Genomic DNA, 25,559 nt, shown 5'->3' on the forward strand with positions numbered 1-25,559 from the left:
GTTAAAATTTCGAGGTAATTTTTTATGTGAAATATTTGAAAAATTCTTCTAGAGTGGGTGAAATGTAGATATCTTTTATAGTAAAATTAGCGAGAAATTAATGTTTCAACCTAAAACCGTCTAAATTACCCCTGGCAACCGATTTGCACAATTTGCAAATTTTAGGGGGGCGCACGCCCGCCACGCTCCCGTCTGTATCCGCCCATGTCGACAAACGTCGTCAAAGCAATCCTCGTACTAAAGTGAAAAACCAAGTTGTTTACATTGTAATGTTAGGTAGCACTCGATATAAGAATCATGAAAAAAATGTGATTTATGATTGGAAATCCTACATATTTTATATTTTTGACATTTTGTTCACGGGACGATCCAGGATTTAGATTAGGGGGAGGGGGGGCGCAATGTTAAGTTTTGCAGAGCGGAGCGAGGCGAAAAAAGTTTTTGAGGTAATTTTTTAAAAATATTCTGAGAGTGGGTGCAATGTAGATATCTTTTTGTGGGAAATTACAGTTTTGCGAGAAATTACAGTTTCAATTTAAAACCGCTTTAATCTACCCCTGACAACCCATGCTTTGCAAATTTTAGGGGGCGCACGCCCGCCACGCCCTTGCCTAAATCCGCCCCTGTTGTTTAAAATTTTGTAGTAAACATAAATTAGCATGCAACTTTTCATATAACCCTTGTTCTTAAGAGGTAAAGATTATATTGAATGCACTGTAGAATACAAAATTAAGGAAGATAACTTTGTAAATGACACTAAAATACAATAGAGACTGTTTGTTTTTCAATGTGGATTATATTCTAAGAATAGACAGCTTTGAATGAAGAATTATACATGTCATTATATAGACCTATAAAGAGAGTAAACAACAAAAATAAAAATGTGTAGACACCCAAAATTCGAAACTGGTGCACATTTTTTACACTTCAACAAACTAATTGAAGGATAAACACATTAAATGAAAATTGTCAGAATATATTAATTTGCTTTTTAATCACAGCGTAATAGTCTTTCATATTAAGGTAAAATGCGGTCAGAAATTATAACCAAATACTCGAAATTCAAGCATATAACACCCATGTTATTAAACATAGATAAAACAATATTATTTAATTTTTAAATTAATTAAATTAACAAATTATATCGTACTTAATATCCATTTAAACTTAAAGTTAGGTAGTCTGTCAAAATATAAAATAATTTTACACCGGTAACATGGAAGATGTTTTAGGAATTTTATATCATATGAGACCAGAGTTCTCTTTGAACATTTTTTTGTTTAATGATTTTTTGATTTCTTATACAAATCTAATTGGCCGTGTTGATTCACCTAAAATAATCGTTTGTGGCTGGGTGATGCAAACATATTTATTCATGAGTAACCAAGGGAACCATGAATGATCCGAGTTGTTATCAAAAGAATATAGTCCAAGGAATATAGACAGCAAAAACAGACACACACAACACAAGAACATGAAATTACCAAAAATAACACGTACAAAGAAACAAAGTAAATGATCAAGCCGGACTCCACTAAAAACTGGGAGCATGGACCAGGTGCAACGGTTGGATAAGCGTCCTCTATCGTTCCCTCTTTAAAAAAAATTTGTTATTCGGTACCATAATACAATACCGTTCCTTTTTGCTTACTATAATCTAAGCATCCCCAAAACACAACACACTAACTTATAATATATGTTTAAAGATGTTAAAAAAATAAAATGACACCACAATAACGACACCAAAAACAAGAAATGTAAAATTTCGGCGCCACGGAACCATATATTATATAAGTGCTACCGAATTAAAATATCGTGTGGCCACCTGGTGACAATATTTAAAAAAAAAAGCGATCAGTATGAGTTTTTCATATAAAACAATAGATTGAATGTCCTCGATACCAAATAGTGTCGCTTTTAAAGTCGATTAAGATGCCTGAGTGAAGAATATTATTGACACACCAGTGTGACATATACACGCCTTATTAAGTTTTGTATGTATATGAATTGAACACAGTAGCTATGAGTCAATAGTTAAGAATAAAATATCTACTGTTAATTATCTGATTCAACATTAAGATGAATGAGCAAACATTTTTGAATCATTTAAAAGAGGAAACAATCATAAAGTTCAAACGTGTATGAATTGCCTATATTACGTCATTTCCCAATGTTATTATTATTGTTCATATTCTCGTGTATTCTATAATTATTCATCAATGATACCAATATCTATATTTAGAGTAGTTATATTTAACATTTTGTTATATTTCTCACTTAGGCGGCACTCATCTGAATGAAAAGTTTTATAGATTGTAGATCATGTTTACATATAAAACCATTATTTAGATATGATAACTAACATGTAATGATATATATTGCATCATTACATGGCTTTAATTACATTACAAACACATATGTTTAACTGACGAGATCCTAATATTTACAAAACTTGTACATTATGGAAGGGTATATCCGCCATAAATATGTTCATGCGTTTCTTTCCACTTTGTTACTTATTTGTTCTCTGTATTTACTCCCTTTGTTAATTGAAGATTTTTTAAATGTTAATTCGTGAAATGCATATTTTAGCACTGTAACTTGCTGTTTGTACGTATCTTCCTTTGCTTAATGTCATTTCTTTTTCTGTAACATCTTTCTTTTACATTTCTACAATTATTAATTTGTAAAATACTTCTTCTAACCCCGAAAATCGTAGTTTCCAAATATCTTTCTTAGTTGAAAGTCTTAAATCAGTGATTTATACAGGTTATATATACATTAAAACACGTTTCTTTTAAAATCGGCACGATCAACACTGTTTTTTTCTTTTTTGATTGAAAACGGCCATCTTTTTTTATAGATAAAAAATCCCAACTCTCATACATAAGGAACAATCATATCAACGTTCATACATTTCTATCCGGTATTTAGTTTCACTGTGAAAAAATTTTGAAAGTAATATTACGAAAATATAACATAAAAAGTGCATTTTTTTAAATCCAGGTGGGGTTGTTGTTCCTTTGACATATTCACCATATCCATTCTAATTATATTTACTACAAATTGAACATAGGTTAACGGAACTTCACGAAAATAACACCAAAGAAAGATATTTTCGTGTTTGACATTTTTTAGTCAGGAATTGGTTAAACCTGACGATTTAGGAAATAGTTGCCAAAAATTGATGCCTGACCTCTAGGTTATATTCAGAGTAACAGGGGCCATGTATTTTCGCGGATAAAAAATCCCAACGGTTATTTGTGGAGGATAATCACACCAACTTTCAATATTTTTTTATCCAGTACCTACATGAGGAAAATTTTTTGTAGAGTAACATCATTAAATATATAACCAATAACTCAAACGTGGGTAACATATTTTACGAACATTTTCCCACACAGAGATTCAAATATCTGTATGTCTGTATTAATGATTAATATTTCAAAAGGTCGTGAACAAACACTATCAATCACATTCGACCTACATAAGACAAATTAAAACAAAGTGTTCATCAAGAGATTAAACGATTCTAATTGTATCTAAGGACTATATTTTGTTAAATTTTCGATATAGATGAACACTGCAACATATAAACATATACCCAAACTAGCTGCTATACTTTGACCGACTGAACGAACGAACAGCTGACGAATTGAAATATAATAGAATTGACCAATTGATATCACCTATCAGAAGAAATGCTTATGTTTCCATCGTGCTGAAAACGAATATACAACGAACAAAGCTTTTAAAACGAATTTATCACGAACTCAGGACGAACATTAAAAGCAAAACGTAACGTATTGAACAACAACGCATTATTGATGAACTACTTACGATATGAACGAATTGCAAACTTGTTCTTAACCAAATAACTAATGCCAACCAAACGAATAACGAATTTAGTTGAATTAAAAAAGAGTTACATGCACATATGGTTATATTCGATTCAACATTTAGATCTAAAATAAAGTATGTGATTTTGCGCCGAATTCTAATGTATTATAATCTTTTATGTGTTTGTATTAATATCGATACACTTATTTTTATATTGAAAATTTCACATAAGAGTAAATAATGAAACTCATCTCCGATTATAATTTACTGTTGGCATTATAAACGTTGTCCTCTTCAATCATTAGACCATCTGCCTCTTCTAATAGTAACCGATTGGCCACTATGGGTGAACAAATTAAATTATCGTTGTCATCTAAAATATTGAAATAGTTTTTCTTGACATACACTTAAAAATCGATGGTAAAGGAAAAATATTGACCAAACTTTACGAAAAACGTGAAGACTTTTCATTCAGAATTGTCAACTTTCCTTTCATCTGTGGCAACATCCCTTCAGCTCCTGCGTATGGAGTGTTCATATCACAACTCATACGTTATGCCAGAGCTTGCCGAAACTACGCAGACTTTTTGTATCGCGCTAGAACTCTAACAAATAGGCTTCTGGAACAGGTTATGTTGCTACAAGATTGAAGTCATCACTATAGAAGTGTTATGGTCGTCATCATGAACTCGTGGATCGTTATGGTGTATCGATCAGCACCATGAAAACTGATTTATTCAACGGGTCATAGTTTTCCTTTCCTCGTTTGTCTACCCCGGACTTGACTTTTTATGAGTAACTCGGCGGGTGTTTCTAGAAAAGTAGAGGACGCTTACCCTACCGGTGCACCTGGTCCTTGCTCCCAGTTTTTAGTGGAGTCCGAGTTGCACATTTACTTTTGTTACTTTGTATGTATGATTTTAGTTACTTTATGTTCTTTGTTATGTATGTCTGTTTTCCATGTCTGGTCTTTGTCCCTGGATTACATTCTTTTGATTACCGCTATAACCTTGGTTCCCTTGGTTACTCTTTGATTACCGCTATAACTTTGGTTCCCTTGGTTACTCTTTTACAAAGGTAACTTAAAAGGGCATTGTTATTTCTACAATAAATTAAGAAAGTCGGATAATTGAATTTAAAACTAAAAAAAACCCAAACAAACAAAAAACAAAACAAAAAAAAAAAACATAACAAAACAAAGGCAAAATAAAGCAAGTTCGTGTATTCAAATTACTTAGACAAGACACAAAGCAACCTCTTAATGAAGAAAAAAAAAAAACATAGTATATACTAATATTTTAATATGAGGAAAAAACTTACAATAAGGTTTGATTTCTGACTTCTGACTTTAAGAGAGTGCAGCATATATGTGTAATTTTGATTTTTCATAGCTTTACTAACTCGTAATAGGGACTAACCCTATTCAAAAACATTTTAAAATATTATACAAAAAAAAAGCAAACACATGTATTGCCTTATTGATTATCGTCTATAATAACATTGAATTTTTTATTTATATTATTATTCATAATTTAAAAAAAAAATGACAAGTGCCTTAAAATATATTGCATGTAAAAAAGTGATGATACACTTAAATTACTTTAAAATAAAAAAAACCCTCATCCTTATAATATTCACCATAAATATAAACAGGTATACATGTATAAAGGTTAAAAAATTATAGGAGAACAAATCATCTATAAAAATTGACAAAACAGGATATCCACATTATGTACACTATGATTAGTAAGTACAAGTTAAGTATAGCATTTAAAAGTTTGTTCATTAACGGAAGGAAGTGTATTTCAAACGTTATTTACCAGGTAAGATAGGTATCAATATTGAATTTCAGAATGTAATGGTTATAAACTATATCATAAAGTTGTGAAGGTAGATCAACGAGACAATGTGGATACAAGCTGAATAATGATTGGACATGACTTCCAAGGGGCAGATCACTATATTCTTAAAAGGGAGTTTCAGGCATTTCTGGCCCATTTTTTAATAGTTTGCACAAAATTAACAAACTCATCCTACAAAAATGGTGTTATAAACCCTGGGACATACACCCTTTGAATATAAAACTGTCTAATTAGTTACATCCTAAATTAAAATATTAAAAATGTGTTTCCATAGATACGTCACTAGTTACTACAACACATTCATATCATCGAAAAGTATTTTTATTGATTCTACCATAAACGGATGCAAGGGGTCTGTCCCGCCAATTTTGATTAATTGCATAGATAAACACGGACCAAGTCCATTCTATGGCCAGAAAGAGTCCGTTCTATTTTGTTTTCGGAATTTCTGTATCGTCATTAACTGCAGATGTTAAGTGAGTTCAAAATCATAAAATTGTGACGGGGAAAGTAAGATATCTTCGTCATGACCACCTGATATGATCTTATCTTCAAAACAGATTTATGTTATGAGACCGGGAAAGCAGCAAACATTTTCAACTGTTTATCATATTTTCTCATACAAAACACATGTTAAATCTCGGAAAACCTGTTTATAGATATCATTTATCACAACTTTCTTCATACAGAATGCATTATTTGATTTTGTAATAAATCTTTCTATGTGTTAATTTCAGATAAAAAGAAATTATGTTTCAATACTGATCAAAAACATGCGTTTTCATATATTTCAAAACATCAATACAGCTTAATATAATCAAAACATGTACTCAATGCACATTAATGTAATCAATACACCTTAATTTACTCAAAACACGTACTCAATATACATTAATGTACTCAATATACCTTAATGTACTCGAAACAAGTACTCAATACACATTAATATACCTAATATACCTTAATGTACTCAAAACACGTACTTAATACACATTAATGTACTCAATAGACCTTAATGTACTCAATACACATTAATGTACTCAATATACATTAATGTACTCAAAACACATTAATTTACTCAATAGACCTTATTGTATTTAATACACCTAAAGAACTTAAATGCTTCAGAAGCTTTCCAGTGGTGTAGCTAGGGGGTTGGCCGGGGGTTCCGAACCCTCTTTCGTTGGAAAATTAATTTCATATCATGCTAAGTATAGGCAAACATGAGCTAATGATTGGATCCTGTAAACTCTCACCGCCTTTTCAAAATGTCCGCACACAGCTTTATATATTGTTAAGTATGGTATAGAACAGACATATAACTATTGCAATTTCTTAAATTGATGCCACACGAACACATGGACGGTTGTCACACGAATAAATATAATGAAAGCGCATTCCTTTATTGCTTATGGCTAAACTATTCAAAACAAAGAGAGAAAAAAAAAGTAAAATAAAGAAGATCAAATAAACTTATGTTCGGCTTTTAATCTTCAACTTTAGAATGCTTGTATCCGAAATCCCACTTAATATTTAAGTTGGTTTATCAAAAGTACTAGTGTTATTTAAAGGAATTAAAGAAAGTAAATTATTAGAACTGAATGACAATATGACGCCAATATAAATACCGATGTAAACCTTTGCATTAAAAATTTTTCGTACGTATTCATTATATCTGATCAAACCAACTTGTTTTCTTTTACCTTGTTTTTATCCCCTAACTGGACCGTTTTTCAAGAGCTTTAAAATTTATAAGCAATAGTTTATGAACTTTTCGAACAGTACGAAAAGTCTGTCAGATGAGCTTAAATTGCTGAAGAAGTAATTTCCAAATTGTAACTTTTCAGTTATACTGCCTGCTGGTGTCATTTTAAAATGTTTGTTCCAGTGAGTCTGCGTTCATCTCTATTCCATTTTCTGTTCACATTCAGGTTATTACAATTGTAAACAGCATGAGCATGTCTCTAGAGATGCACTGGATAAAAGTCCTACCAAAGTAGCTGTGGGCAAGGTTAAGTAGCTCACCCATTGTGATTGTGTGCATTTTGTCCCATTTCTTTTCAACTTTACTTTGAATTATGAATAACGTATCGCTTTAATATTTTCGATCATTTCTTCCTATGGAATAGGAATAGTAGTTATACTTTACATTAGATATTTTAACTGGATATCTTATTTCAATTTAAGAATGAAAATTGCTTTAAATTTACTGTTTTTACAATGTAGAATATGAGTCATTCTACTAGTATATTTAAGTCGAAGTAACAATGTCATATTTCGACTTACTTTTCTGAACGTATAACTAACAGATTTATATTTTTATATTTTTAATTCATTACTTTAAGTTCTCTTTTATGAGATGTTACATATAAGTACTAATAAAGAAAAATCGTTACTTAAATGACATAGTAAAACATGGAAAATTTAAACTTTAAAATCAGAAAATGAATAAAAAACTCTTTACATTCCCCATCAATAGAAATGTATTGAATAAAGGGTGATAACAAGTTACCGAACTAATACTCAAGACTATAGTCAAAAGGAAAAGCCTATAACAAATGGCAATATCTGTGTAAAAACAGGAAAGTTGGAAAACTTCGCGATGCACCAGACTTGGCACATTCATTTCCAATGAAAACGGTGGGTTAAAGCAGGTTTTATAATTTCATCATTAAAACCGCTTTAACCTTGGTTCGATTGAATACTCTTTTAAATGTTGACAGTATTTCTTACAGTTCGTTTCTGCCTGACTCTAAGGTTTTATTATACATTTAAATGACTAAGAAGTCGAAGACCCATTAATGTATTTCCAATTATATTTGTTGCAAGATCATTTCATCAAACGGTAATCCCTCATTTTTACAATTCAATAGCAAGGGAACCACAAACTACGTAGTATTGTACTAAATGCACGCTTACAAAAGGTGATCGCATAATTATGTCATGTTTTAATGTGGGTGGTGTAGGGTGATATTTATATCATATATATTCTTGTGTTGTAAACATGACTGTCCTAATGCAAGGTAAGAGAAATATTATCAACCTTTTTGTGTTCTTTCATTCTCATGCATGTACATTATGAAGAAAAAAGTCGAGGACTTCCGAAGTATCATGTATATCTGTACTTATTTCCTCATTCTTAAAAATACACCTAGTATGGAAAGCAAGAGTGGACACCTCGACGTTTCGTAATTTACTGTTTTCCACTTCTGGTCTTTGTCCCTGGATTACAATCTTTTGATTACCGCTATAACCTTGGTTCCCTGGATTACTCTTTCTACTAGTTAATTCATTATTTAATTTGTAACTTTTAAAATGAGATACATAGGCAATATTTTTCATGTGAAGTTCATGTTAATCAAGCTTCACGTGAAATTCATGTGAACTTCACATGAAATTCATGTGAACTTCACATGAAATTAACGTGATTTTCACGTGAAATTCACTTCACACGACTTTCATGTTATCAATTCACGTGAATTTCATGTGAAGACTCGATTCACCTGAATTTAACGTGAAATTTATCACGAAGTTTATTTGCTCAATTCAGGTGAAAATCATGTGAAATTCATGTGAAAATCACGTGAAATAATTTTTCCTATTTAGAAAGAGGTAATGCCTAGACATAACAGTCTTAAAATTAGTGATACTAGAGGATGCGGACACAGTACTAATTTGACGGATCCAAACAAAATGAGTAATCGTTGTAAAGGTTCTACGATGATTTACCATACATCAATGGTGTACTGTTTTGTTAAAATTGTTTTAGTGATTTTAAAGGAGTTGACCATTAACTTTTCAGGGGGACTTGGTTTTCTTTTAACTCAGAATTGTTTTTTTTTTGGCACACAGCGCATCAAATTATGTACTTTTTTAAAGCATGTATGCGAATAATTTAATTCTTATTTTATTCGTATTACTTATTTTTTTAACTATTCCTCACTAAATTATCTTTCCTCCAAAGTCAAGATCGAAATATTTTATGTATATACAACCATGTGATGAACTCCCAAACTGGGACTTGTTCGATCATAATTTTTTAATGGTTGAATTGGCGAGAAAAGTCGAAAGGGTTTTGTCCTATTATTCTGCGAAATGTTCTATTAGTTACAAAAAAAATACGCCCAATAATGCTTTCAATTAGGTTATCCAAGCGGTCTCTTGCTAACTCGAAAACCAATATTTTAATCTAGCTCAAAATCGAACTTGCATGTATTTTGTGCTTAACAACTGAACAAAGTTTGATTTATCGAATGGATAACGCCGGGAGACGAACGGATAGACAGACGGACACTCAACTGTATTCTTGTACATAATAAAAAGTTTAGGCTTCATTCACACTTAATCCGAACTGTGCATTTTGCTCGAACATAACTTTTCGTCATACAGTGTAATAAAAGAAAGACAACTACATGTATAAACTCCTTGAAACGTTCAAGATTCTCATATAAGCGTTCGTGCATTGTTTATCGTGCGTTTACAGAACGTTTTGCGTTCGTTTATGCGCACGATAAACGCACGATAGAAGCGTTCGTTTATTTTTGTATTTTATATATCTATATATTTTTTTGCTATTATAATTTATATAATTTCATTAATTTTCCTTTCTTTTTTTTTTCTTTCTTTACAAGTGTGGACACTGACTGGCATTACCCGAGGGGCAAGTATGGAGGCAAACTTGTATTGCCCGAAGAGCAAATTTGAATATACATACGTAGGTAAGTCATATACATATTACAATGCTTCTTCCATGAAGGTGAACTTGCATGGATGTGTTGAACTTGCCATGTCATGTTAACGATGGTCATTTCACTTTATACAGGTTAGCTTGATAAAATTCCGGACGCTCCGTTTTTTTGTTTTTTGTTTTTTGATAAACAGAAACCTACAGTGTGGTATCTGTCAGTTACATGGAAGGCCTTTATTTTAAAATGGTAGGGGCAATAAACTCAAAATCAAATTAGAGCATTTCTTTAGTAGTTAGTAAAATCATATCAAAATTTCATAACAATTGATCAACCATAACTATAAAGTCATCCTACGAAAACCAAGTGAATATGGACGACGACATGGACGCCGCTGTCAGCACCATACCAGTATACAATGTTTTGCGGGGATAATATTATATTAAATATATACATACATATATATATATAGGCTCATTCGGGTTTTGGAATGCTCCATTTTCAATTCCCGAAAAAGCCTGTCAATTACTCTTCCTGAGGACCAACTTAGTAATGTGTGATTTGCTAAGAATTTACATCTATAAGGTCTTTGTTTTTACATTAGTCCTAGTTAATCAGTTCTCTATATAATGTATACTATAGTACTTGTTTTGCAGCTGTATAAAATATATCCAGAGGCACTGCCAGTATCGTTTGGTATCAGAACCAACGTAACATGTATGTATGTACATTAAGCATTTCAAAACACTGTCATTGACTTTTCTTTAAAATCTCTATTTCATTAAATCCTGTAAATCTTCACAATTTAATAAAACTAGGTTATTTTTACGTGTGTAATATTAATGTCTTGATACTAAACGGAACCTTCATCTTTTTAACAGAAAAGCGATTCATCCATATGTGTCTATCTGCAAATATAAGAAAAGAAAAAGAATAGACATTTATTTTTAATACTTTACAAAAATAATCAAATATGTTTTTTTAACATACATGTAGTTGTATATCAATGCCTGCATTTGTTGATTGATTGTATGTACCGGTGTTACTCTACATCTGTAATCATATACAGTAAATCTAACTGTGTAATTCAAAATCAATGTCTATTGAATATTCTACGAAACACATCATCTGACATCACTATGGCTATAAAACTTTTTTAAAGAACATTGCATGTGCAATGTATTTTATCTTGCATGCACATATGTGTACAATATTATAATAAAATAAGCTCATACCACCGCCATCAAAACAAAAAAATATCTCAAGCGCCGAATCCCGAAAGAGATTTGGCCGTGGACTAAGTCTAAATTATTACAGTGTAGTTGTTTAGTCTTTGCATGTTTGGTTTTCAATGTATTCTGAGTTTGGTGTCACCATAATGACTTATTTCATTTCAAAATAAATCCCTATCTACCGACCCTACAAAATTTCAGAATGGTAATCGGAAACATAACTTTATTTCTTTCGGCCTTGGAGATTTCTCATCAATTGACTGGCATGTACCAATAAGTTTACTTACCTATCTGTCTTACATGCACTTGAAACTGTTGATTTTATCCCGAAACGTATTTTGCTGGGTCAAAAATTCAGCAAATGCTGTAAGCTGTCCAATATAAGCGTGCAGACCACAAACTGGATCACTAGGTCACGGTAGACATTAAATCTTTGACGAATTGAATGAATGAACGTGGTCACATGACTACTATAATTTCTCCGAATACACCATGACCCACATTGACGGGTATGACTATGCTCGGGGACTGTATAAACGCTTCGATGCTTTACACCGTCCGTGAGGGACCCCAAATGATAGCCAAGGGCGTTCAGAAATTCCTCAGTCCGGCATGAATTACAAATACCACAAATGAGTGCAAAGCGGGTCTAACAGTATTGAGTATATATGTTAGCACGAAAACAAAAATTCAACTGAGTGTAGGAATAGCCAGTTGATGGTCAGCATCTCTCATATCGTGCAAATGAAAGGCTAAAACTGTGTTTGGGGTTTTTGGTGGTTAATATCCACAAAGACAGTCGAATTATCAACTCTATCGTGCGTTTAAAGGCACATTAGGAGCGTTCGTTTATCGTGCGTTTTGTGAGCGTTTAGCATACGTTTGCGTATCGTGCGTACCAATGAGTTTTATGAGTATACCCCTACATAGGTGTACCTCGGTTAAACAGTAAAATCTCTAAAATTGACAAGCTCCTCCCAACCCCAAACAGCTACTTTGTTTCAAATAATGCAAACGAGTGAGAGACTGATTAATTACTCGATTTATGGTTTAATGTCCTATTATAGCAAATCTTCTATGTATTTAAGGAGGTAGACCCAGGGTAATGGACACAACTCTTGAAATCAGTGATATGTTTGTATCATATTCAGTTTCACCAAAGCCTATCAAGCTTTCATTTGACACAGAATGAAATCGATCCAAGTTATTTTGATGCTTACATGAGATGTAAAACGCTGAATACAAACGTTTCCATGATTTTTAAGAGTTGTGTCCCTTACCCTAGGTCTACCTCCTTAAGGACAAGAACTATTGATCAATCGAACAGTACTTGTTTACGTACCAATTCGATCCGCTGAAGGATGAGAATAATGGAATAAGACAACCATTTAACAAGCATCCAAGTCACGATTGTTAAACGTTTGACCAAATGCAGATATGCATCATTATAAGAAGAACTTGACAATATACAACAAAAATAATAATAAAATAAATAAATAAGCATGACCATCAAGTCCGCTCCAATTCGATTGAATATTTCAAGAATTTTTGGCGAATACTATCGAATGTATATGCAGACTAATATTACGGTACAAACTTCATAAGGCTCCTTGTGATAAACACCTTATTAAAATTCAGTTTTTATTTATTAAGGATTAGTATCATAAATAAATTATGAATTGGCTACCGTTTCAATGATACAGTCAACCGTCAAACGGTGTTTAGTTTAGAGACGTTCGTACTTTTACAATTACTTTGAAGCACGAACCATCCATATACGCACACATTTCATATTTACTAGAATGTAAATGGCCGTCAGAACGGGGGAGAGGGGGGGGGGTGTGGGTACGTTCGCACCCTTTTTTATCTTCAAAATTAAAGTCGGAAAGCGCTAGGATAACAATAGTATTCAATGTTCCTATTTTAAATCAATATCAACTACAATCCATTTAAAACTACGAAGTGCGACCACGTCAACAGCGGTGTGATTGTATAATTGATAACTGGATAACTGGGTTACTATCCGGTCATGCACCCTAATAGCTTGCATATCATTACATACATTGTAATTATACATTTCGGACAGTTTAGTTTTATTTATAGGAGCAAAGTAAGAGGGGGGCAGTCGTTTATTTTATGCATACCGAACAATACAAAGTTATTCTAATTTTGTTATCAGCATCCATATAAACATGTATAAACTAACGTAACTGTGAACGTGCGATTCGAAATACTATACACAACGATGAGAACGGACCTAAAAAATGATGATTCAGGGAGGAATGCTACAAAGGAGGAGGAGGATGGGAGTGAGGAGGTACCACGAGGCCGTAGCTATAAAGACCGTGGATGGGCTTGGATTATTTCCATCGGTAAGGCTTGAACATTACTGCTCATAGTTTTTAACATCGGGCTGGGTTGTACAAACTCAACTTATTTCTACATTGATATGAAGTATTTTTAGATCTTTATTTGTCTTTTGACTCCTATGGATTTTCAACCCTATCTATCGTAAAGACTTAACGTTTTGTGCAACCCAGTCTAGCGAATTTGAATTTACTATTATATAAACATACATGATAAATAGTTATTTTTTTTATTTTCTCTATGTGTAATTACTATTATCAGTGAAAGTTATGCATATACAAACCATGCATAGTGATTGCTTGCTTGCTTGATTTTTGTATTTCTTCCTGAAGATTTTGAAATATTGAGCATTTAGAAAATTGCGACCAAAACAAACATCATATGAAGAAAGTAAAATTAGACCAGTTGTACTCTTATGTGAGAAATGATAATAAAAACCCAAAGCATCAAACATCAACGGTAAATAACTTAAAGATTTTTTGTTATTGATTTTCAGATATTTGTCGAGTTATTCGAATGAAGAGAAAAAAAAAAAGACAAAAGTAGTGTCAATAAACTGTAAAAGGAGCATGACGTTTTCTGTTTTGTAGGTGCTACCATACATGTGATGCTTCTCGTTGGGACCGCCAAATCATTCGGTATGTTTTTTGTCGAGTTGTTGTCTTACCACGACACGAGTGCATCTGTTTTATCCGGGATGCTTGCTGCTCAGAATCTCGTCCTCAGTTTTTCATGTGAGTACAGTAACGTAAGCCTTAACCAGTATGTAACAACTTCCAGTCTTTCTTTGTATATTAAATATGCTATCCCGGATGTACATACATACATACATACCAACACGAATGTACACATAGTTTTCAACTTGGTAGCCCCGTGCAGGTCCGGGTGTCAAAAGAATAGGCCTGCAGCAGCGCTAAGCTTGTCGTAAAAGGCGACTACATAGTGCTCAGAACCCTAGCCGGGGGCTAGGGCGCTTTGCCCACAGAGCAACTGGGATGTGTGCCCCAGGTGGTTGAATGGGGTACCCCTGGCGTGTTACATGCTGGGGTTGTCAGGCTATAATACGGAAAACCTGACCGCAAACCATAGTGGTGCACCGTGTTGGGAAAGATGCCTCGTTCCTCGCACATTAAAGAACCCTACTGTGGTATTCTCCCGGAGTAGGAACCATAGGGCTCCGCCACAGGAGGCTAAATTGCCCGACCCTACCCACCTCTCCCTATTTCCAGTGGCTAACAAAATTTGTCGACCCCATTGTCCTTGTGTCCCATCCCTTTTTCATTTCATCATCGTTTCATGTTCATTTTGTCATCAATGTTAAACCCCAACAAACAAACAAACAAACATCAACTTGGTATATTTAAGCATTCATTTTGTAGATTTCTTCGATTATCTTTTAATGATTCCTTTTTTTTTTGTCTACTAGCTTTGATAATTTTGAACATCGGATCAAAGATTCTTGGTAATCGGAAGTTAATTCTGATTGGAGGCTTGCTAACAGGAAGTGGATACTTACTCAGTGCGTTTGCGCCGAACGTTATCGTCCTGATATTTGCACAAAGTGTCATTTATGGTAAAATCTTAGCAGTAAAAAATCATTGAAAACCTTTTTTTTTATAGAAAATTCGCATCGAAAGATGAGTTTTAGGTTTATACTAGTCATTAACGAAGGAAAAAATATTTTTTTACTGGAATATCAAACAAATATTTTAGATTTAATAAATGATTATGGGAATTTGACAGATTAAAAAGTACATTTTTTCTGGAAAGTTTTTCAGAGGTATTCCATGAAGATTTTATCTGGAAATAAATGAAGAAATAACGATGGCGAATCTAATTTCCTAAGCATAATGTTTTACAAATGACTTCATGCATGACCCGTTCAAAAGTTCAACAAGTGTAATTAATAGCCTAAGGATGTTTATGGCTTTGTCAATTTCTCAAGGTCGAAAAGCTAATGTTAAGAAAATGCGTACTTAAGAACTACTATTTTTTTAAAGTAAGCAGGTCGAATGCTTTAGTGAATCTAATAAAATATCACATGCTAATTCCAACAAAAAGCTGCATTAATATTTCAATTTTTATTACGTCTGGTCTTTAGAAATAGCTTTACTTAATTTATATAACTAAAAGGCTAAATAATATTGGGTAGATTTAATCTGTAGGCGATATAACTAAAATATACGTATATGAATGACCGAAATCATAAACTACCGACCAAGTAAACATTTGAAGAAAGTTAAATGACTGGCATTTATTTACTTTCCTTGTTTCATATCAGAGAAGAACAAAATATTGTTATTGGTTAAAACATGGTCATATGGTATTCATTAATGTTCATAATCACCTGAGCCGCTAGCGAGGGCATTATCAATTTTGAAAGCAATATCACGTTCAAAGGGCAGTCAATTGATCGATTATGCCCTCACATAAGCAACTGTTGTTTTTGTTTCATTGAAGAATCTAAAGAGGGCATCATCGTGTGATAATGACCGGGGCATTATCACATGATAATACCCTCCTGACATTTTAACGCACGGCAATGAATACCACTTGACCATGTTTTAATTAATAAGAATAGTTCATTTTTTTTTCTCAGTTAGAAATAGCAAATAATTGACTGCCCGGCTCGAGATATTAATAATATCATATTATCAATGTTACAGGGCAGTCAATTAATCACAATTTTGTCCCCTTCGTATGTAATCTGGTATATATTTTTTTTTCTTTTCATAGGTATTGGTTGTGCATGTACTACAGGACCTGTATTTATTGTCCTGAACACGTATTTTGAGAAGCATTTGGGATTTGCTAATAGTTTTGCCTACGTTGGCGGCAGTATCGGGAGCCTGATGATGCCAGTGATTATTCGGAACCTTTTGGATACGTACGGTCTTAAAGGCGCCCTGATGGTTGTGTCCGGACTAATGTTTAACAATGTTGCTGTAGGTGCAGTTATGCGCCCTTTCCCGTCAGAAAATGAAGATACAGATGAGACGATCGTTGAAGAAGACGGAGATTGCTACGATTCTTTACAATCGAAACAGCTACTGAATTATGAATTTTCTGTATCATTCGATGATGTTACGAATCTCAAGCATGAGCAAATGTTATATGAACAAGTGGAAAGGCAGGGTTTCATTAAAACCATTGCGCGGAATTTAGACAGAAATAAGAGTGTCTCAGACAGTGTTACAGTTGGTTATAAAGATGAAGTCTACCATCAGAATAAAAATCGGCATATTACGCGTAGAAATACGTCTTCAACGAAGGGAAGTAGATTAGATATTTATAGCAGTATGCAGACCCCTGAAACATTTTGTTCAGTTCACAGCATTAAGTCGCTGGAGATTCCACATAATAGAGATTCCATAAGCATTGACTCGGATTCAGAAACTAGCATTAAGAAAAAGATGAAAAAAATGTTTAATCTGAGAGTTTTACGAAACCACAAACTTCAACTCTACCTGTTTGTTGCCTTTTGTTCATTCTGCGGAAGCATATTAATTGTGACGTATATACCACCATTTGCGCGGGACCAAAACATTTCTAAAAACCAAGTAACTACACTGGTAACCATAGTCGGTGGATGTGATCTTTTTGCGCGTTTAACGCTCGCATGGATATCTGACTCAAAACGACTGAAGCGTCATCACATTATGGGGTTTTGTGTGGGAATAACGGGATTTGCCGCCATTTTCAATCCCCTCTATACTAGTTTCGAAACATTTGTTTTTTATGCAGTTATACATGGGCTGTTTGGAAGTGTATATTTTTCGATGTCTGTCCTGGTGCTCCGAGAGTGTATTGGCCTGGAGAACATGTCAATAGGAATGTCTCTTATGATAACCGTGCATGGTTTGTCGTCGGCCATTATAGCTCCATTGATAGGTATGTGTCATTACATATTTCCGGCCTAATCTGATCTTGAAGGAGAATAAAACGTTTCCATAAAAGCTTCAGTCTGGTCTGCACTCTTTATGTAAATTAGTATACGGATTTTTAAAATTCGTAATGCTCATGTCCCGGGATTGTTTCACAACTGGTATAGCAGAGCCTAGATGCTTGATAAATTAGGAAGCGGTTATATCATTTATCGGTCACAAATCGAATGATAATCGTTTGATAAGTTCTGTTAATTAACACTTACCGTTCAAACTTTCTTTGATGAGTACAAAATGATTTAATATGTCTGAAAAATATACTTCTTGTCCATTTCAAAATATATTAATGTGAGAAAAAATACTGTAATCTGATTGGTTAAAATAATTTTGTTATATTCCAAAGGATAAAAAAATATTGACACGCCCCTATTAAGTTCAAACATTTTTTTTTTGGTTATTTTAGCAAAACTTAAAAAAAAATATATCACCATTCATCCATTGAATAATCTTCGCTGACTCGCCGAAAATGGCAGAAAATGGGTTACTGAAACGATCAAGGAATTTTGCCTAAGTTACATTAAGTATTATTTGGCACAGGTTAACAACTTGAGTATGTCACCCTTACGTTTATTTTAGATATCCTTGATGTATTTATCTTTTTGCACATTACACAATCTTAAACGTTATATTTATTAAACCTGAATATGCAACAGTAGGATAGTGTCATTAAGTGAACACTCTAAAATCTCTAAAGGTTATTTTTATGTCATTTTCAAGGTCATTACTACAATCAAAACAATTTAATTTATTTTTTAATGTTAATTTTTAAGCTCAATGTCAACTTTCTGTTTTGTAATTAATTGATTATGGTTTTTTAATGTTTTACCGTAAAATTAATTGAAAAGATTTGACGCACAGGCGAAAATATCAAATGACAATTAAGGATAAAAATACTATGACCAGATGTTGACATCATAAATTATAATTATTCATTTATCATAGTGCATATTTTTTTCCAGGTTTTATTCGAGACTCCACAGGGACTTACGAATACTCTTTCTACATGATGGGAGCAGGAATGGTGCTAGGTTCGGTTGCTATATTCTGCATGCCGTGTGTAACAAGAATAGAAAATAATAAAAATAACAAGTAATATTGTTTAGGCGCAAACACGTAACAGACCAAAGCAGGCCACAACTTTACGCTATTATTTGATATTTCATGTCATGTGCACGTAATAAACTGATTTTTCATCTAAATTCAACAATATTGATTTTTTTCTGATTTGGTATTTTGTTTAAAGTGGCTTGCTTTCTGATTAAGTCAACTTTTTGAACGATGTTCATGCAATTCAAAGAGGTCATGAACTGTAAAGTTTTTTGTTTTTAATTTTCTGAATTTATAAAATTTTAGCGGCTATTAGAAAACCTGAAAGAAGACTAATCAATGTATCTTTTCTCGTCATGCTTTTTTGGTGCCAAATTTGATTTTAATCAAAGAAACGATCTTTGATGAACCATCCAAATATTTCTGCTGTGAGGAGAAAAAATATAAGAATATGATAAATGACGCAAAAAAAAACAATACAACGGTAAACTATTTTAGGAAACGTGATAAATTATGACAATCGTTTTGAAGATCGAACTTTCATTTCAATGACTAGTATAAACGCTTTTCAATATAAACTGGAATGACATTTGTATGCCCATGAAATCCTGAATTTCTAAATTTTGGATATTATTAGTGGTAGTTATTCCAATTTAGGTGCTTGAGAAACTTTTCATATATCTCAAAAAATATTTTCAAGGTTCAGAATGCTTCGGTTAAAATAACCGTTATGAAAGCTGTAAGCATGCAATCTACTTGACATGCGCGTAGGTAAACTCATTTTTTAAATGCTTTACCTCCTCCGCTGTGCTTGGTTTTAAAACCTGCTTTTATATTACACCGGAAAGAACTACGCCAATTTATAACGTATTGTTAAAATGATCAGAGATAATAACTTAGCGTAGTGATTTCCAGTAAATCGAGAAATAGTTATTAGGTCTTCCGTGGAGATTCATTCTCATTCTCTTTTTGGCGAAACATTTTGAAACATGACGTTTCATGGTTCTGACTGAAATTTGATACTGACAATCAGTCGCTCGCATGGTTAAATTCTGTTTATATTTTTCGGTATTTCTACTTTTTTTACGATCGCAAAAACTTTGTGGTCGTATAATGATATGGTGATGCGTTGTCATCTGTGTCGTTGTTGTTCGTAGATACTTGGTTTTAGTGCCATAATTTGAATATAACTTAATTGTTCTTTATAAAAGTTTACAACAACGTTTCAGACCATAAATATAGGTTGGTATTAAATTTGGTGGTTATGACCTTATTTATTTCTAAATTACGGTTACAAAAGAGTCAATATAAAGTATTTCATAGAAATTTATGATAAAACTTTGGGTAAGCAATGGAATGTCTATGATATTGTTTTCATACATTCTATACTACATATGTCAGACTTTTTAGATGATTGCTATGGTTTGAATAATGAGAGAGTGAGGGACCAAAAAGGATCAGAAACAAAAATTGTGCTGATAACTGGAACTTGAATTAAATTAATAGATCTCTATGGAATCGTACTTCAAAGTCACGAATACTCTTTCTACATGATAGGAGCAGAAAAAGGAAGGCCGGGATTCATTTGTGAATTTGAGTGGGGGAGAGACTTGAACCGTTACGGAAATAGTGGCCAAACTCATACAAAGAAGCATTTTCATAATGTCCTTAAGCATACAGTGCCAATGAGGGACCACATTGATTCTGGTCTAATTCTAATTTTTGTCAAATAGTTGATTACAATCAAACATCCGAGATGAATCAAGCTTAAATGATGTGTCCATACTGTTCAGAGCTCGGCCTCTGCGATGGTATCAAGCAATGCCCGCGAAGCATTTACTTCTTGTCTTTTTTAATTGTATCAGACAAATTAAATCTTCAAAAGTACAAATACAATCTGTAACAAAGAATACGTGACAATTTACTGGTGTCTTACGTAATTAGCAAAGTAATTTATTCCGGACAGTGAGTGTACCGAGGTCATCACATGGTTATGAATAAATCTATAGGATAATACTTATAAAACTATCTTCAGAGTTACACGTATATTTGACTTCTACACATCGTAAACTAATATTTCATTTCTGAAAAAAGTAATCACACTTCCTTTTTTAAAAAAAAATATATTAAAACGCAAAATAAGATTACAAAATTTTAATTTAAAATTTAAGTAGGTTTTAAAAAACCTTTGATATGTCAATACGATTTGAAAATTAGTACTTTTAATTATAATATTTTCTTAAGAAGCTTTTACAACGGAACATTGTAAGCACTTATACTGCACAGTCAAAACTCGATTGAATCTTTTCATCGTGTACGTTAGCATTTTTACAAGCTTTTTTATCCTTGATATAAGCTTACTTATTCTGCAATGATTCCGACCAAAAGTCTTATGGACAACCGAAAGCATCTTTCTAAACTAGTCTTTTTCTGCTAATTAGTACAGTACATCTGGAAAAAGACTCGTAACTTAAGAGTAGTGCTCATGCCTATCGAAAAGACGTAATTTAAGGAGGTAGACCTAGGGTAAGGGACATAACTTTTGGCCTAATCAAAGGAACAATGGTTATATCGGTAATCAAAAGAATGTAATCCAGGCACAAAGAGCAGACATGGAAAACAGACATACACAACAAAGTACATAAAGTAACTAAAATCATACAAACAAAGTAACAAAAGCAAATGACCGACTCGGACTCCACTAAAAACTGGGAGCATGGACCAGGTGCACCGATACGGTAAGCATCCTCTGCTTTCCTAGAAACACCCGCCGAGTTGCTCATAAAAAGTCAAGTCCGGGGTAGACAAACGAGGAAAGGAAAACTATGACACGTTGAGTAAATCAATTTTCATGGCGCAGATGGATACACCATAACGATCCACGAGTTCATGATGACGACCATAAAACTTATGATGACTTCAATCTTGTAGCAACATAACACCGTTCCAGAAGCCTATTTGTTCGAGTTTTAGCGCGATACAAAAAGTCTGCGTAGTTTCGAAAAACTCTGGCGTAACGTATGAGTTGTGATATGAACACTTCATACGCAGCTGCTGAAGGGATGTTGCCATAGATGAAAGAAAAGTTGACAATTCTGAATGAAAAGTCATCATGTTTGTCGTAAAGTTTGGTCAAACGTTTTTCTTTACCATCGATTTGTAAGTGTAGGTCAAGATATGAGGCTGACTTCACAGTATGTATAGTATCCTTTATCTCAATTTCTTATGGGTAGATGCGATGTATCGAATTCCCGAGATTAGGATTGTTTGAAGATAATACGTCATCTATATAGCGGAAACTGAGATTAAAGGATCTAGCCAAACGATATTCTTTCTTCCGGATCAGATCAGCTATAAAGTCAGCCTGGTAAGAGTGACGGAATAGATCAGCAAGTAAAGGAGCACAATTTGTTCTCATGGAAATGCTGACTGTTTGTTGAAAAAGACGTCCACCACACTGGACAAATGTGTTGTCGATTAAATATTCCAGCATTTTGTAAACATCTTCCTCTGTATATTGGGAAAATAAATTGAAATTATTTCTTACAAAGTATGAGGAATCTCTTCCAAGAACTATATATTTGTATCTAGGTGTACCATCTTTTCTGGAAAAACAACGATGTATAATGTTTTTAAGTCGGGATTTTAACTGAGTATGGGGAATAGAAGTATACAGTGTTGAATAATCATAGGTTTTAATGCTATTATATTCAGATAATGATCTTGAACTGATTGCCTCTAAAAGATCTTTCGAATTTGTCAGGATCCACGTTGAATTAATACCACTACGGGAGTAACAAGTGTTGTGGTAGGACTGCAAACCCTCTTTGACAGTTGTGAGTATAGAAAGTTTGGTGGTATATTTGCAGATCCAGCTATGAAACGTTGTTAGTATGGATTCTTGCGGAGTTTAGGAATCCAGTACACAGACGAGACGGTAATTACAATCATCGTCCTTGGTAGAGAGACCAAAAGAGGATAGCACATGTTTATGGTTTTCCACAATCTCTTCTTCAGAGAGAGTGGTAGCAGTATAGGTCATGTCACTGCTATTATTTTGTTATTTTATACTGTCTACCTATGCTAATAAACATTGGATGTAAAACGTTTTGCAGACGAAACAATGTTGTTTTGAGCTTTGTCGGCTGGTACGACAACATATTTGTCATGTAAAGTAGACAATGTTTTTGCTACATCGGAGTCTTTTAAAACTGATGTAGCCTTGGCACTCATTGACCTACTTAAAACTTTCATTCATTTCACAATTAAAGACCTCATGGCCTTTAACCACTCTGACAGAGAATCAATGTCTTCTTGTTCTCGTTTTATCCATTTTCTTGCTTAGTCCTCCACGGCATCCATAAGAACTTTAAATTTATAATTCCAATTTATGGAGCGTGGTTCACGGTACTTGGGATCTTTAGAAAGGATATTATCCAGAGATTCGTTTTTGATGATGATTAAATCTCCCATAACGACGTGTCCAGAAGGACCATATTTGAATGGAGAGTTTTTGCAAGAACAGTCAGATGGTGATACGTTTGTATCGTATTCAATTTCACCAAAGCCTATTAAGCTTTCATTTGACACAGAATGAAATCGATCCAAGTTACTTTGATGTTTAGATGAGATTGATGTAAAATGCTGAATACAAACTTTTCAATGATTTGTAAAAGTTGTGTCCCTTACCTTAGGTCTACCTCTTTAAGTGTAGTGCTCATGCTTTCTAAAATGTTTACAACTTTACACAGCCTATGATCTAGAGATATGATACATATTTAATCAGGAGGTTGCAAAAGGTTTGCGATAAAATGGTGAAAGCTAAGGCTGCTTTATGTTTGTTTCTTTGTTTCTGTGTTTTTTTCTTAGTTTGATATTTCTAAAACAATTTCATATTCTTGTTGTTTATACTAAAATGAACAGATGATGCACTCTTACACGGAAACAAAAAAAAATAGAAGTATCACTGAACACTATATAACCCTTTTTTAAGATTGAGTGGTTTGATATTAAAAATTTAACACACACAAAAAGAAAAAAAAAAAAAAAACTCGAGATATTGTGACAACTTAAGTGAGCATGTTTAAGCTAAATTTTACTACAAAGAGATAGAGAAATAAAGTCAAGAATAACATAAAAGAAATACTGTTATTTAGAAAAATATATAAAATACGAAATTGCAAGGAACCGCTAACACTATTTAAACACCATCTGATGGTATGAAAAAAGTCTTCATAATTTAATCGGTCTCTGAGATTTGGAGAAAATATTTTACTGTTAAAGATCACGATTTTTTTTGTTCAATGTTGCGCAAGTTAGTATCTGGCACGGGTTAACAACTTGAATATGTCACCTTTTCGTGCATTCTAGATTATTTTTGGTTATCTTTGTAGTACATTACACAGTCTTATATAAAGTTATATATATTAAACCTGGATATGTAACAATCAGGTTAGGTGAACATGTAACAATTAGTACGCGAAAATCTGTTTGAGGTTCTTCCATGTCATTTTCTAGGACATTACTGTCAGATCATTTCTATTTCTTATTGATAAATTGATATCTTTATGCTTGGCATCGTAAAAAAAATTCTACCTACTTTATTTTACAAAATGATACGATGTTTAAGGTTCTAGATATTGACACAGTTATAAATTGGCAGTTATTAAATGTTCAAACGGTTACAAATATTGATATTTCTGTTTAAATCAATCAATAATGCTTCGTTGTATTCTTCATTTTGTCTCAAATAATTGAAAATCGGAAAAGGTCGAGAAAATATGAAATGAAAGAGATTGAGACACTTAGACACATATCAATTTTATCACTGTGATTATTTTGTAACTTTTATTTGAGACCCTACAGAATCTTACGAGTACTGCAAATGTATTATTTTATTTTTTCGCCGTTTCTTTCAAAAGACCATATTCGGTTGTATCAATGTTTGCGGTTTAAAAAAAATCATTAGTGCTATATGGTGTTTAAATTCATTTCGAGGTTACTATTATTCGTGGCTTTCTGTCCACCACGAAAATAGCGAAAATAAGTACACTGCGAAATTTAATACGTTTGCAGTGCTCTTTCTACATAATGGGACCAGAACAGGATCGGTGCTAGAATCTATATTCATGTTTTGCATGCTGTGTGTAGAAAGAATAGAAAACATGTTGAAACAACAAGTACAATTCTTTACATGCAAACTCATAATTGACAAAACAGGCGCTGTGACTATTATGTGCCCAAATTTGATACTACCATTTCATATTACAATTTTCTTTCCCAATACGGGGGTTTTTTGGTTGACGTCAGAATATCGAGGTAGAACAACTATGTGCATAATATGCACCGAATTCAAGAAATGCATGTTTTTGTTTTATTTTCTTCATTTAAGTTTGGCGATTTGTTTTAAAAACTCAGAGGTGGACTAGTCAATGGTCATATCCTCATGAAGCTTTTTTTTGTGCCAAGATCTCATATATCATCTTATATTTCGTTCTTTTGAAAAATTAACTTTTAATAAAATAATTGACTTTTCAACATTATATTGCCCCACGATAAATTGAAACTGATACCCCATCTAAA

General features: G+C 33.1%; 1 protein-coding gene across 4 annotated transcripts; it reads left to right on the forward strand.

Moving 5' to 3' along the window:
• Nucleotides 1-8,671: 8,671 nt before the first annotated feature.
• LOC148598578 (monocarboxylate transporter 12-like) lies at nt 8,672-21,002 on the forward strand. Of its 4 annotated transcripts, none has more exons than XM_088561078.1 (8): nt 8,672-8,725; nt 10,334-10,420; nt 11,044-11,108; nt 13,799-13,991; nt 14,577-14,720; nt 15,413-15,559; nt 16,723-17,877; nt 18,890-21,002. In XM_088561078.1, exons 4-8 carry the CDS (start codon nt 13,865-13,867, stop codon nt 19,021-19,023), a joined length of 1,707 nt encoding a protein of 568 aa, XP_088417204.1. In that variant the 5' UTR covers nt 8,672-8,725; nt 10,334-10,420; nt 11,044-11,108; nt 13,799-13,864; the 3' UTR covers nt 19,024-21,002. The 4 variants fall into 4 exon arrangements, with proteins under 4 accessions (XP_088417204.1, XP_088417206.1, XP_088417203.1 ...); XM_088561080.1 differs by having other exon boundaries at nt 11,044-11,104; nt 14,483-14,720; XM_088561077.1 differs by having other exon boundaries at nt 11,044-11,104.
• The last annotated feature ends 4,557 nt before the right edge of the window (nt 21,003-25,559 follow it).

Source organism: Perna viridis, chromosome 14, assembly GCF_037379345.1.
Source record: "Perna viridis isolate PV_CMFRI_1.1 ecotype Kerala chromosome 14, ASM3737934v1, whole genome shotgun sequence".
NCBI lineage: Eukaryota > Metazoa > Mollusca > Bivalvia > Mytilida > Mytilidae > Perna > Perna viridis.

Bases quoted from the DNA above. Each gene is read 5' to 3' on its own strand.
- LOC148598578 (XM_088561078.1), top strand. From the start codon at position 13,865: ATGAGAACGGACCTAAAAAATGATGATTCAGGGAGGAATGCTACAAAG. The intron at 13,992-14,576 runs GTAAGGCTTGAA...TCTGTTTTGTAG, and splicing joins GGCTTGGATTATTTCCATCG to GTGCTACCATACATGTGATG. The intron at 17,878-18,889 runs GTATGTGTCATT...ATTTTTTTCCAG, and splicing joins CATTATAGCTCCATTGATAG to GTTTTATTCGAGACTCCACA.